Source organism: Trachinotus anak, unplaced genomic scaffold (genome assembly GCF_046630095.1).
Source record: "Trachinotus anak isolate AG129_WGS33_773 ecotype Australia unplaced genomic scaffold, CSIRO_AGI_Tana_v1 ptg000025l, whole genome shotgun sequence".
NCBI lineage: Eukaryota > Metazoa > Chordata > Actinopteri > Carangiformes > Carangidae > Trachinotus > Trachinotus anak.
In genome coordinates, this window is record NW_027273876.1 from 7,398,543 (window position 1) to 7,412,332 (window position 13,790).

The 13,790-nt window shown below is 42.6% G+C and overlaps 1 protein-coding gene across 1 annotated transcript in view; it reads left to right on the forward strand.

Annotated features, from left to right (window-relative positions):
* LOC139608735 (disintegrin and metalloproteinase domain-containing protein 12) overlaps nt 1-12,882 on the forward strand; it is a 72,929-nt gene extending 60,047 nt beyond the window's left edge. Inside the window, exons 13-23 of the mRNA XM_071462758.1 lie at nt 1,458-1,547; nt 1,760-1,955; nt 2,048-2,156; nt 2,790-2,988; nt 4,347-4,424; nt 5,824-5,932; nt 6,243-6,378; nt 6,643-6,757; nt 7,921-8,181; nt 10,745-10,926; nt 11,037-12,882. Of these exons, the coding sequence (XP_071318859.1) occupies nt 1,458-1,547; nt 1,760-1,955; nt 2,048-2,156; nt 2,790-2,988; nt 4,347-4,424; nt 5,824-5,932; nt 6,243-6,378; nt 6,643-6,757; nt 7,921-8,181; nt 10,745-10,926; nt 11,037-11,106 (1,545 nt within the window). The 3' untranslated portion in view covers nt 11,107-12,882. The remainder of the gene's footprint in view (nt 1-1,457; nt 1,548-1,759; nt 1,956-2,047; nt 2,157-2,789; nt 2,989-4,346; nt 4,425-5,823; nt 5,933-6,242; nt 6,379-6,642; nt 6,758-7,920; nt 8,182-10,744; nt 10,927-11,036) is intronic.
* The last annotated feature ends 908 nt before the right edge of the window (nt 12,883-13,790 follow it).

Consider the following 13,790-nt stretch of genomic DNA (forward strand, 5'->3'; position numbering starts at 1 on the left):
GTACGTTCAGACCGGTAATGGCAAAGAGAGAAAGAGCTGACCCTCAGGGGGTCCGGTTCGCCCGCCACTGTGTGAGATCACACATGCACAAGCAGACATACACATGGTATACGCTGAGCCTCGATTGAGAGCTAGCTTCCAACTGTATCAGCGGGCAGAGAGTTGCTGATTGGTGCAGGGCATGGCTCATGATAAAGGCTAACATGAAACAGATGGGCCTCCATGGTGAGAGGAGAAATGTTACAGGGATGGTGCAGATTCTGTTTGTCTCTCTCTGCACCACAAAAAAGGACAAGAATGTCTTGATATCTTTGTTTTTGGATGATTTAATCTTTCTTTTTTTTTTGTCTCTGTCCAAAATAAACAATCCTATCACCCACCCGTCACATTTGATTATTAAACTGCTTGATTTTTCTTAGTAAGATATTCAATCTGTGCTTTGGGTCAAGATAACAAAAAGCTGGTTTGAAAGGCTGGTTGCACAGCTGTCACGCTAATATTCCCAATAACCTAAGATTGAACAAACACTGCAAATATGTTTTTACTTTTTTTTGACTGTTAAAGAGGCCAAAAATTCCATAAAGTAAGTAAAGTAAATAACATAAGTGGATAAATGTGATATTTAGATTGAAAATCTGGTCGGGCTTGAGCAGACTGCTACACTAGCTTTAAGAAAAATCACACTTGATACACGATCCTTATTTCATGACAGCATAGCACGTATGGATTCGGTTCCCGGCTGCGGCAGATACTGCACCTCTCACTCCTACATGCACAGAGGTTGTATGATTAGTCAGGGAAGGGGTGTGTAAATCTGTGTGCATCACAACCTGCTGGTAAAGCTCCTCAGCCTAATTGAAAAAAAGCAGAGTGCGTTCTACATACACCCGGTGTGCTGCTTTGGAATACGAATTCCTACATTTAGCAGAATTAAAAGACAGACTAGTTTCAGGAAGCTTCATCTTGAATTTCTGAAGTCTTTTTGGTCATCAAGTCTCTTTTTTTTTAACCAGTTTTATGGTCAGATAGTTTGTGACGGGGTGGATCGACCTTACCACTCTTTTGCTCATCCTATTTGCAGTTTTTTGTTTAATACCAGCCATTTTCTCTACACTACACAATGCTGGGCTGTAGAAGGGATTTTTTTTTGCAGTTTGTCCTGCTTTTCTTTTCCTCCTCTCATTTTTCTATTTCATCCACCATCCAGCTTCCAGGGGTCTGAATGAGCTTGTCAGATGGAAGCACTGTTGTTTTTAGAGAACTAGAAACTGCTGTTTCCTCTCCTCTGCCAGGTTTTTGAGTCCTGCTAGGGTTGCCTTTGCTCTGATAACAAAGTCTGAGCATTTGCTCTGCGGTGAAATATGATCTCTTTGTGTTGAGTTAAATTTTCTGTACTTTTGCCCCCCCCCCCCCCCCCCCTTACATTCCCTCTCTGCTTGCCTTTTTTCCATCTGAAGGAATGTATGAATCCCTGCTGCAATGCTACTACCTGCACTCTGAAGGGAGATGCTGTCTGTGCACACGGACAGTGCTGCCAGGACTGTCAGGTAAGAAATATACTGACTAGCCAGCCGTGACAGTCTTCCAAAATGCGTCTTGACATAAAGATATTTTCTCTGATTAGTTTTAAATCACCGCCGTTAATATAATTTGGTATATGTTTCTCTGGAGCTCTTTTCAGCTCACTGCATATTTGTCTAAGCTTCCCTCTGGGTCTTTGTCTTTATGTCTGTTTCTCTGTGTCTGCGTCTGAGTGCAGCTGAAGCCAGCAGGCACTCCATGCCGGGAATCCAGTAACTCCTGTGATCTGCCCGAGTTCTGCACCGGCACCAGCCCTCACTGCCCCTCCAACGTCTACCTGCACGACGGCCACGCCTGCCACAACGTGGACGGCTACTGTTACAACGGCATCTGCCAGACTCATGAGCAGCAGTGTATCACACTGTGGGGCCAAGGTACGTGGAAGTCCCCCTTTGCATCTGACGCTGTCCGTGAATGGTTCAGTAATGGTCGCCAGCTTTTTAATGTGTTTCATTGTGTGTCACAGGGGCCAAGCCAGCTCCAGGGATCTGCTTTGAAAGGGTCAACTCAGCAGGAGACCCTTATGGCAACTGTGGCAAGGACTCCAAAGGCTCCTTTGCCAAATGTGAAGCACGGTAAGACCTGATGTTGCCATAGAAACCAATGAATGAATTTAATTGTATGTCATTTGTGGAATACAGTGAAGGGTATATATTGTGGTTTTGGACTGCATGTGATTGTCTCTAGTGTTGAAGCAATCAACTGATTCGTTGATTAGTTGTTAAAGTAATTAAAAAAGCAAAAATGGCAAATTGGTTCCGGCTTCTGAAATGTGAGAATTTTCTGTATTTCTGTTTTATATCATTTTAAACCTCATATCTCTTAGCTAATTGACTGTTGTCTGGATAGAATAAGCAATTTAAAGACCTCACTTTGGGCTCTGGCAAACTAGGATGAGATTTCTCCACAGTTTTTTGACATTTTACAGACTAAGCTATTAATCAAAGAATAACTGACACATTAAACAATGGAAATGATCATTAGTTGCAGCACTAATTGCAGGATACAGAGCAATGCAGCAAGTTACAAAATCTCCCAGGTTGTGGTGTGAAAACAGCACAAACAAAAGCTCCCTGTTCTGCTTTTCTTCTAATTGGCCAGCTACAGTGAGAGCAGAAATAATTGCATATATACACGTTTGAGGAAAACTGTGACATGTTATTCAATTATCACATTGTTATTCTCCCCGTTGTTCATTCTGTTCACAGAGATGCTAAATGTGGCAAAATCCAGTGTCAAGGAGGAGCTAACCGCCCAGTAATTGGCACCAATGCTGTTTCCATAGAGACAAACATACCCCTGCAGGAGGGGGGAAGGATACTGTGCCGTGGCACACACGTCTACTTGGGTGATGACATGCCGGACCCCGGCCTGGTCCTGACGGGCACCAAGTGTGGAGATGGCATGGTGAGAGCTGAGGCCTGAGAGGGTTAAAAACAGCCAGTATACACACTCACACACACACAGCACACACATCAGTGCAGCGAGCAGTTGACTCATTAGCAGTGATTGACAGTAACTAGTCTGTTTACTCAAGAACTGTACAGTCGTGAGGTGCTTTTCTGTTGCATTTCTGTTTACACTATACATCGATTCTACTTCACTAATTTATCTGTTATTTTGTTGAGTTTACATAGAAAACGTGATCAGCCTTGATGCAGTCTGATAAATTTACTATTTAGCAGCATGTAAAGTAATTAAATTGAACCAGCTACAACATTAAAAGCTTCCTACACAGTAAGGCATCAGTAATACTGGACATAAATTAATATCTTAATCTATCAGTAACATATAAATGATAAAAATGTGACTTTATCTGCTAAATAGTGGCGTATTACTCAAGGAATCAAAGCACCAACCCTACGATTCATAGCTGACCCACTATTTCACCTGAGCTACAGGTGAAGTATTTGAAGTACATACCAAAGAGGAAAAGAAAGCACATGTTTGAATCAATATGTTATTCAAGCAAGAGTGTTAGCAAAGTAAGAATAAAGAGGTTATTCTACTTGTATCTTGCAGGATGCAGGACTGTTATTTGTAATGTAGTTTTTTTTGTCATTATAGTATCGCTACTTTTACTTGAGTGAAAGATTTCTGCTAACCCGTGGTGGTAACTATCTGTAAGACTGTGTGAAAACACAACATTAATGTGCCGCCCAGATGCTGGGAAATAAGAGTGGAAAAAGTGATGTGCGGTGACACGGCATGACTAAGACGTTTCAGGAGGTTCATCAGGGTGTGTCCTCTTGTCATTTCAGACTCGCACAGCCTCAGACACTTAATTGACTTACCATTATTCAGTCTACTGGGCATCTTCCAATGGTCATCAATTTAGCTGTTGGTCACTTCGATGATACAGTTACTCCATTTAGTCTAATTTACTTCTCTAAGGGCCTCCACCCTTAAGAAGGATCCAGCCCCCGCCCTCATCTGTCAAGGGCTCTGGCATCACTCTGTGCCCACTGCTGCCAAGCTCATCTTCACATATAGCCTGGATATATTTGGGTGTGGTGCCTTTAAGGAGCTATATAATAAACTTTAAAAGATTAGCTTCAATATATTCTTGAAAAATCCCACTGTTAACATAATTATATTTCATTCTATGGTGTTTTATAGCTGAAGTGGTTTGTCAGTGGCAAATTAAAAGAAATAGCAAGCTGGTTCTGCTGTTCTTTTCTCTTCAAAGATTAAAGGATTGAGAATATTACTGAAATGCTCTTTGAGCTCAAACTGTCAATTTTTAATGTCTTTGTCTGCTTCAGATGTGTCTGAACCGTCAGTGCCAGAACGTCAGCGTTTTTGGCGTGCACGAGTGCGCAGCCAAGTGCAGCGATCGAGGGGTGAGTGCAGCACCTTTCATCCTATTTTAATGTCGTGAAAAAACAGGGGTGACAGGTGTCTATTTCAAACCAGTCCTCACCCAGTCTAGGTGTTTACTTAATATCCCACTCCTCCTTCACACAGGAGCTTGTTTTGGCTGTAATATGTGCGAAATGCCCAGTATACGGTGGGGAGGGAGCCATTACAATGCCTTGCAATCAATCATTCTGGATGCTGAAAGGTTCAATCAATTAGACATAATGGCTTCATTTGTGTTGAGCCTTAAGTGCCATTTGTCATTCTTGCAGGCAGTCGTCCTTGTCCCAAAAAACTGTGCTGAAATCTGAAGGCCATGCTTTATTTGGCCAAACGCTGGAAGCAGTGACACACAGTTTGACTTTGAGCTGGGGAGCACGGCCATTGAATGTGTCTTAAATGCCAACCATCAAACGTCTATGGGTGGTCCCGTTTGAGATGAAATATGTGGCTTTACCCTTAAGTTCACTGGCAGGTCCCAGAGGCTTTGAATGCAACTCGTAAAGTTTTTTTTTTCCTTCATCAAAGCTGCAGGGGAAACAGTTTTTTACTGTCTATTAAAATGACACATCACCAGTTATATTATACGCTCATATTTGTTTGTCTAGTTCCAATTAAGACATATCTATAAAGCTCTAAGGGCGGTTTTACTCAAAGAAATAAAAAGATGTTGCTCCTCTAAGAGACAGGGCACCCCTACATGCACAGATTAGATCAAGATGTTGCCTTGGAAAGAGGCCCCCACCTGCTTCATATTACCCTGCTGGGGAATCCTCTTAGATTTTACCATTCCTGCACTCCTGCAGGACAGGAAGACAAGACAGGGAGAGATTATTAAAATGTGGTGAAAGGCAAAGGGTCTGCTCTGATTTTAATCCCAGACATCTTTGCCATCTTGAGCCCGGCAGTGATGGCTGGTGTTTGTCTCAGACTCTCCTGCTCATTGAGAATCTGCATCATGAGCGTTTGTTTACTGCTCAAACAACACAGACAGAATAAAATTAACAATGATCTTGATAATCAATGAATCAAGGAAAAATCCCAAACATTGACTGATTGTAGCTTCTCAATTTAGACTCCTGGTAGTGTTGAATTTTGTAGGTTGTTTATTTGATTAATTGGAAAATAATCAGTGTCTTAATTGAAAGTGGTGACAATCCATCAATAACAAAAACAATACTTAGTTAAAGCCCTGGTTAAGTCTGAATCCACTTTCATAAACATGACTTTGTCACTTATTAAGTGTTAACACTGCAGCTTGATGAGTGCAGAGGCTGCATACTGAAGGGGTGAAGTATTTGGCAAATACTCAGACGTGGGATGGAGAAGCTGATGGCTTCCTCTTGGACTCATCTAACAGGTTTTTTTTTTAATATACTACAGGTGTGCAACAACAACAAGAACTGTCACTGTGAGGCTCACTGGGCGCCTCCATTCTGTGACAAAGCAGGTTTTGGTGGGAGCGTGGACAGTGGACCCATCAGATTAGCAGGTAAGTCAACAGCTGCAACTGAAATACATCAAATGCCTGACTGATTGTAGCTTGGGTCGCGCTCTGTCATCTGGGGAATTTCAGTATTAATGTATCACTGTCTCAGGCTCAGGCAGAATAAATCTGAGAAGGCCTGCCCCTGCTGAAATCCATAGTTTTACTTTAGCTTGCAGAGACGACAAAACATAAAAAATTTAAAGACAAATCTGCAGAAATGTTTAAAGATAAAGTTTAAGACCATGTCAGGTTCAGTCCTAGAGGACCACTGTCTCTGAAACTTCCTGTTCTTTCTGTGTGTGTTTCCAAACAGACAACGGGAAACTGACGGTGGGCATCCTGGTGGCTCTCCTCACTGTGCTGGTAGCTGGTCTGATCATCTGCATCAAGAGAAAAACCCTGCTGGGCCTGCTCCTTACCAGTAAAAAGAACCCAATCGAGAAGCTCCGGTGATTTTTCAGAACACGACGATTTCATTATTTTTAAATCTGAATGTCTTTTGTTAATGTAGCAGTGTGTGTGAATGGTAGAAGTCTGTGATGGAAGCTTTGAGTGGGAACATTTTCACAACTGGTCACACTGTGAAGTCAATTGCTGTGTCTAATTTGTTTTGGTTTTATAAATTTGAAATATATTACATTTATAACTGATGTATGATTAATAAGATAAAGTGTATAATTAGCGACACATATAATTTCTTCTTTGTATTCCAGATCAGTAAGCGCTGCAATCAGCGGACCGTCCCCTCCTAACCAGCCTCCATCAGCGAGCACGACGTCTCCATCAGGACCGGCCCCGCCTCTGCCACACAGTGCCACCATCTTCAAGGTCACTAGATCCCACGTCTTCGCTTGACAGGCTCATTACAAACACGCAGAGATAGATTGCAAACAGGAAAGACATTTGTAGAACATGAGAGTCAAACAAACAGGGGATCAACAGCGGGATCGGCGCTGTAATATTCTTGCTGGAGTGCCGCAGCTGCTTCCATAGCACAGATCATTCTCAGCAGGATTGACGTGTTGTTTTCACACAAATGGCAGCTCATTCAAATCCAATTAAATCATCCCTCTCTATGTGGACGTGTGGAGGAGGTAGTGATAATGGAGTCTGTGGTGAGCAGTGTGTTCGTGACACTTGAATACATTTCTTGTCATTAACAGCTGCCTGTTAAGAGAGAAATTGTTATATCTGCACGTTTCCCACATGAACAAGGTTGATGCGGCCGCTTACTTGAGATATAAAGTCATCCTGTCACTGATAATAGCAAGATGGAGCGAGAATTTCTGCTGTAATGACTTGTGTGCCTACATCACTGCATGCCTTAACTACTCCATTACTGTCCTGACATGCTTTGTAATGGGAAGTGACCCGTGATCGATTGAGTTTAGGGGTGCTGAAATAAGAGGAGCTGTGCCTGAATTGACATTTGTGCTGCAGGGCGGCACAGGAGTGAGGCGTGCTGGTGCGCATTACCATGAGGCTGGTGTTTTCAGTTAGTGGCATGTGGTTTTCATTTGGGGTCAACGGTAACAAGAGAAAGGATGTAAAGGCTGTTTGATGTAAGCACGGTGCAGGTGAGGTCATTTTCCAGTTGTCGGGAGCTGTGTTAAACCGCTGCATGACTGCATGTGTGCTTGGTTTCATTGTGTGCACATCTGGCCGGGACTAAATACCAGGCAGACTCATATCTTGGCTCAATTCTATGTCTGATGTGTCTCAGTGGAAGTGTGTGTGGGCTCTTTAGCTGTGTACACCTTTGTAAGAGGCCAAGCTGGTGCTTATGGCACCATTTTGGTCTTTTCCTTTGAAAGGTTACTTTGAGCAGACATGGGGTGGTAATGTGTGCAAGCAAGTGGGAGCATTTGATTTATACATCTCAGGAAGATCGGCAGAGGAAGAGGCGGAGGTTAACATGACTGTTTCTGATAGGAAGCAGACGGTTTCTCTTCTGACTGACTCTTCTGCCTCTGTCTTTCATCTTTCTGCAGCCTGCTCATCGGGGGCCGGAGGCTGTGCTCCCACCAGCACCCTACCCCTCCCACAGCCTGCGCAGGCTGCCCCAGTGCCCTCCTGTTCACCTCAGCCACCCAGTCCCCCTTTCTCTCACCGTGTCCCTGTCCTCTGGCCCCGTGCAGCTGAGACCTCCGGTGCCTCCACCTCACCGAGCCCCTCCACCTCATATCCATGTCGCAGCCAGGGGGGCGTCATTTCGCAGTGCATCACGCCATAACTCCTGCAGGATGGTCATGGTGAGTGCATTCCCTGCTCCCTCGGTTTGGAACGTTTTATTTGATGGTGTTACTCACTGTAATTTCTCCGCTGGGTCTGGGGAGCTTTTACTCACTAGTACAGCCTATAATACCTACCCAGGGAAATGATGTTGTTCACTGCATCTTCAGATGGGTGTTGTGATGTCAGCTGTTTTCATGGTTCTTTTGTGTCCTATAAAAGTATATGCGTGTTGACAGTTATGCACATTCTCATAAAATAACGAGGTTAACCCGGGAGCTAGTGTCATCCAAGTGAGACTTCAATTCTACAATACAAACCACCGCATAAATAATGAAAATGGAGCCAGAATTGCAGAGGGGGGTGGGATGGAGAAGATGAAATGGCAACTTTAGTGAGCAAGTGCGTCCAAATATCGCAGGGTGGTAAACTTGCTGCCACTGGTATTCCATGGAGTTTAGTTGTGGCATTGCAGGGTGTCAGAGTTGAGGGGAAGAGAAAGTCAGAGGTCCCTGGTGTTAAATCCTTCTCACTCAGTGATTCTCAAAGACTCTTATTTGCCTTTAATCCGGTTTGACCCTGTGGGCACGAGAGCCAGAGAGGCAAAGAGAGAGACAAGTGAAAAGACAGTAAGACAAGGTGATAAAAGGGACAAAGGGAGGCTTGAGATAATGAGTGAAAGAGTTGGTTAATCAGCAAATGAATGACAATATAATAAAACATAAGTGTAATAATATAAAATATGTCTTGATTTGAGGAGTTACAATTGTCTGCAATACTGCACATCAAGTAAAACACCCTAATATTTGCTTACAACTACACTATAGTGTGTTTTAGCCATTTATGAAATATTTATATTATGATTCAGTTGTTATCTGCAATCACCCGGCAGCTTGGTATTAAAGGTCCAATGTTGTATAAAGTGAGATTTCCATGTCTTTTTTGATTGTAAAGCACGTTTAGGTTCTATATAAAGAGTGTGCTCAGTCCACAAAAAAATTCACACAATCTGTTTTCAAAAACTGTGTCTTACAATGAGCCATTAGGATTTTTGTAACTTTGTGATGTCACAATGAAACAGTCACCACCCTCAGTTATGCCCCCAGCACTGTCCATCTGGACCCAGCATCCAACCTCGCAGTATTTAATTTCTCCAATTGTTTACCTGAAATCTGCTTTATATTTTTTTTCAATCACTCAGAGAAAACAGGCTCAGACGCTCTCTTCTGATTGGCTGATCGACCTGTTGTTGCAAGAGCTCCAGGGAGAAGCCTGAGAGAGGAGGTGTAAAACTACACTGACATGGTTTTTGGTACTTTCGAACCACAAATATATCTTCTAATGCATAACAAAACTTAAAATAAAACACCAGAAAAGTGTAAAATATGGGACCTTTAAAGTTGTTTTTGACAACATTAAAGAACATAAAGAAAAATGCGTCATGAATATAAAAAAAAATGCCTCCTAAAAATATGTTATGTGCTTTTCTTTAGAATATACAGTAAAGCTTCCAAAACTGTTTAAACAAGTGTGACTCTGTTTCACAAAGGTTCTTGGCTTTCATGCACCTGTACAACAGGTGAGATGCAGCAGCTGTTGGCAGTGTTTGACTTCAATAAGTAGACTTTCCCTCTCAGCTGCTCCTATTTAATGTCAAAGTGTGAAACTGAAAAGGGATTCCTGTTGGCAGCAGACTTCACCGGCAGTATCTTTAGCAGCTGTTTGGCAGCTCTGAGATGTTGACAAAGCCCCCCCCCCCTCACACACTCACACACACACACACACACACAGTGAAAGGAAGCTCTGCTGGGGGCATGGAAGTATTTTCCACTTGGATCACTTCACCTGAGGGAGCCAGCAGGTTTTCAGACAGACTTAGATTTGCGAGATGTGGGCTCAGTTATTCTAAATTGAAAATGCAGCAGAATTTTATGCCTATTAATCACCTTATCAGACGTGCTCTGTTCATTTGCCTGCATTTCTCTTCTCTGCCATTTGGTATTGTTCTGATATTTTTGGATGGGGCTCAGGCCGGCCCCAAATGCCTGACAGCATTGACTGTCAGTGATATATTCACAGCAGTACTTCAATACTGCAGCTTGTCAGCTTGACCTTATAGTTATAAAGGGGAGACAGACTGTATCCTGTATTAGACACAGCACTGACAGCATAGAGCATTAAAGTTTTCAATGAAAACATTAAATAAGGACATCAAATTTGCTTTTGACGTGGGAGTGATGTTTTGAATCGGTAGGGGTGAGCGAGGTCGGAGGTTTGACTGTGTGGCTCCTTCCTCTCTGTGATGTTTGAGGAGGCTCCTTTTGAACCAAGGAGAAGAGGATGAAGTGAATGGAGACCAGATGGGGGCTAGCTAGGTAGTGGGTCTTTATCACGGCCTCAGTCTTCTAGGGAAGATTAAAACCACATGACTGCTCCTCTCAATGCAAGCTGCATGGGCAGTGCTGCCCTTATGCCTGGGGGACGAGGACACGGGCAGCAGACCTGAACGGTAGTTGCCTGACTGTGAGTGCCACCTGCTGGAGATTCTCGGTCATAATTTTTTTTGTGTTTATCCTTTGTCAGGAGTTGGAGAAGCCCAATCCTCCTCAGAAGCCCCTTCCCGCTGATCCAAGGAGCTCTCGTCTGGTTAGAAGTCCTTCAGGAGTGCAGGGCCACACTGTAGGCAAAGGGCCTTCTGCTGTTTTTGGCCCTGCACCAATACCTGGTGTACCTAGACCTGTGCGCCCCGGCCCACACCCCAATAGGTGAGTTCCAACCTGCACCAAATTTATTTAAAAACAGCACTCAAGCTGGTACCACTCACTATACGATTATTTTTTTTTACATATCTGTATCACTTTTCCCCCTCTTTTAGACCCAGTCCCAAGCATCCTCCAACACTACCAAAGCCTTGCATAATCGCCAACGTCAAATACAGCAGCTGAGACTTTGGCCAAAAGGGACATTGTTGTGATAAGACACTAAAGAAATTGCACTATGAAAGCTCTGAAAACCTTAAAAAATGATGGTGGCGTCTCTGAGTTTTGAATCAGGAGATGTGCCGTGTCCCTTTGGTGCTCTGTCTCTGAATGGTGCTACGAGTCTGAGCTCAGGTACATGTAAAGTATTTATATTCTGTATTTATTGCCACGCAGTGCACTGTGCCAGACACTTTTACTACATGGTAGCAACTTCAATCTTTTAATTTGTTGTTTGCATCAATTTCACAATTTTTTTGTTTTCCATATCAACTGATGTTTATTACGGTGATAGGAGACTTTAAAAAAAAGAAAAAAAAAGCCAATCTGTGAAATTGTGATTGCAGAAATGTTTTTGTGAAATGTGTTTTAATGAAGGGAACCCTTTTACATGATTACAGTTTTGTTCTGTACACAGCAGGAATAGTTATTGTGCAATGACGGATGAGAACAGAGGACACTTCTAGTTCATTGAAAACTCAGTGGGGTTTTTCCTGAAGGGTAAATGCTCTCTGTAGCAGCTTTGAGCCAGACTGGAAAGGCTTGAAACAACCACTGAAAAATAACGCTCATGGTATTACTACAGCAGTTCTGCAGTGTGACTGTCAACATGATTAAACAGCCGAAACACCGTGTGGGAATTCTTTGGGGCTGAAACGCAGGCCTGTTTCTTCTTCATTCATATTACGGAAAGGTAGCAAGTTGGATGGTGAAATGTCACTGATTTGCCATTTCTGTCGCATTAACAAGACCCAAGAAGCTCACTCGAGGGATCTGGGTACTGAGGTATGAACTGAACATGGATCTAAAATGAGCCGAGATCAAGGAAGCGTTCATCCCGCAGAGAGAGTAAAGTTCTCTGAAGTACTGCTCAGCTAAAGGTCATGTGTGTGTTGAATATTTCCCTCTATGTCTGTCTGCACCAAGGATTAAATCATGGAACAGCTAAGGACTGTCTCAAAGCTGTGGCCATGCAGGCATCACGGAGGCACTCGCTTGTAAACAGCCAGTGTCTGGCTACAGTGTTCATGTGTGCATTTTAAATCATGTTTCTCTGTGATGGGAAAGGACACATCCGCTCGACAAGGACACATCTCTAGATCTTTCTGCGGCTGAAATGAAGTGTAGTGGCTCCTCTGTGTGCACCGAAGCACCGATCATCCAAATCATCCAGTGCAGTTATTCATTTTCTATTTTTTGTACCTTTTTACTTTGGCTATTGAGATTAGTTTTTTAGAACCAATCTACATGCTAGATACAAACTCCTGCGTAAATCAGACGTGGTAACGGAACAGTGTTTTATTATTCTTACAGATTTCTTGTTTTACTGGTTTGCAATGCAGCATATATACATTCACACGGAGCAACATTTCCTTTAAGCACAGCTCTTCACAGATACGTAGGCTGCAAACTGACATGGACTGAACCTTGGACTTTTGTTACTTTTGATACTGTCGTATTTTTAATAATGGACTAGTTTTACATTCATTGCTTTGCTTTTTTTCAATGCTATGTGTCCATGTACTAATAGACAGTACCTGAGTCCAGTCACCTGACTACACGTTATTGTCCATGTGTTCCTTGTATGTTGTTTTGCAGGCGAACACGTTTTCATGCTGAATGCTTTTTTTCTATGACGACTGTTTGATACATCATATGTAAAGTAAACACTTCAAGTGTCAGTGTCTGGTCCTGGTATTTTGAACACTCGAGCAGTATTAGTAAAAACTGTTTTTCAACTGATTTTTGTGCCCAGTTTTCTTCTTTCACGCAGCATGCATGTTTTCAGCAAGGGTGACATAAAATGAATAGATCAATTATAAGAAAGAAACTGTTATTATTTCTCTGTTTAAAGTCCTTGTTAAAACACAAAAACGGTCCCCGTGCACACAAACAATGGCAGTTTCACTCCAGCAGTCCTACTTTATAAGAATACAAAGGCACATTTAATACTTAACAATTTTTCAAAACCACAATTGCTTTGAATCTACAAAGAGCAACCTTACTGTCTTTTATGCTTTAGCCGAAATACAACCAGAAGACTGAATACCGAACACTGTAGCAAGCGTAATTTAACATTTTACAGCAGTCTTTACTTTCCTTCAGCAGACTTTATTTTCAGAAGTTCCAGGTTTCAGGTTTAACCATTTATCACGGACGGCTGTAGCAGCTTAGTTTATTTCAGCACTCTGAGCTTTTGTATTGAAGTAATTTGCCATGGCTTTTGTTAGGGATAAAAAAAAATAAAAAAAAAGAAACTGCTTCAATCAATACAGGTGGATTGTGTGTTTTGGGGATGTTCAACAAAAACAGTACGGGAAAAAAATCTTGCTAATGCTAATGAGAAATCGAAGCAGGTCCACACAACAACAAGGACACACACTGTCACTGATAAGAAGCTCCTGAAGCCAGCCTCAGCCAACAACAACCCCCCCCCCCTCCCCCCCAGGACACAAAGGCCTTAATTCTGTGTTTAGTGCTGAAGATTTCAATCCTTCTTTGCTGCTATTGGAAAAAAAAAATACATATATTTGCTCATGGACACTAACAGACAAGTAGGGTTAAGACATTAAGGCTTGTCTGACTGTAAAGTCTGTTCCCCTTAAAAGCTTTTTGGAACATTTATTGAGGGTGGTGTGTGGGACTGGACC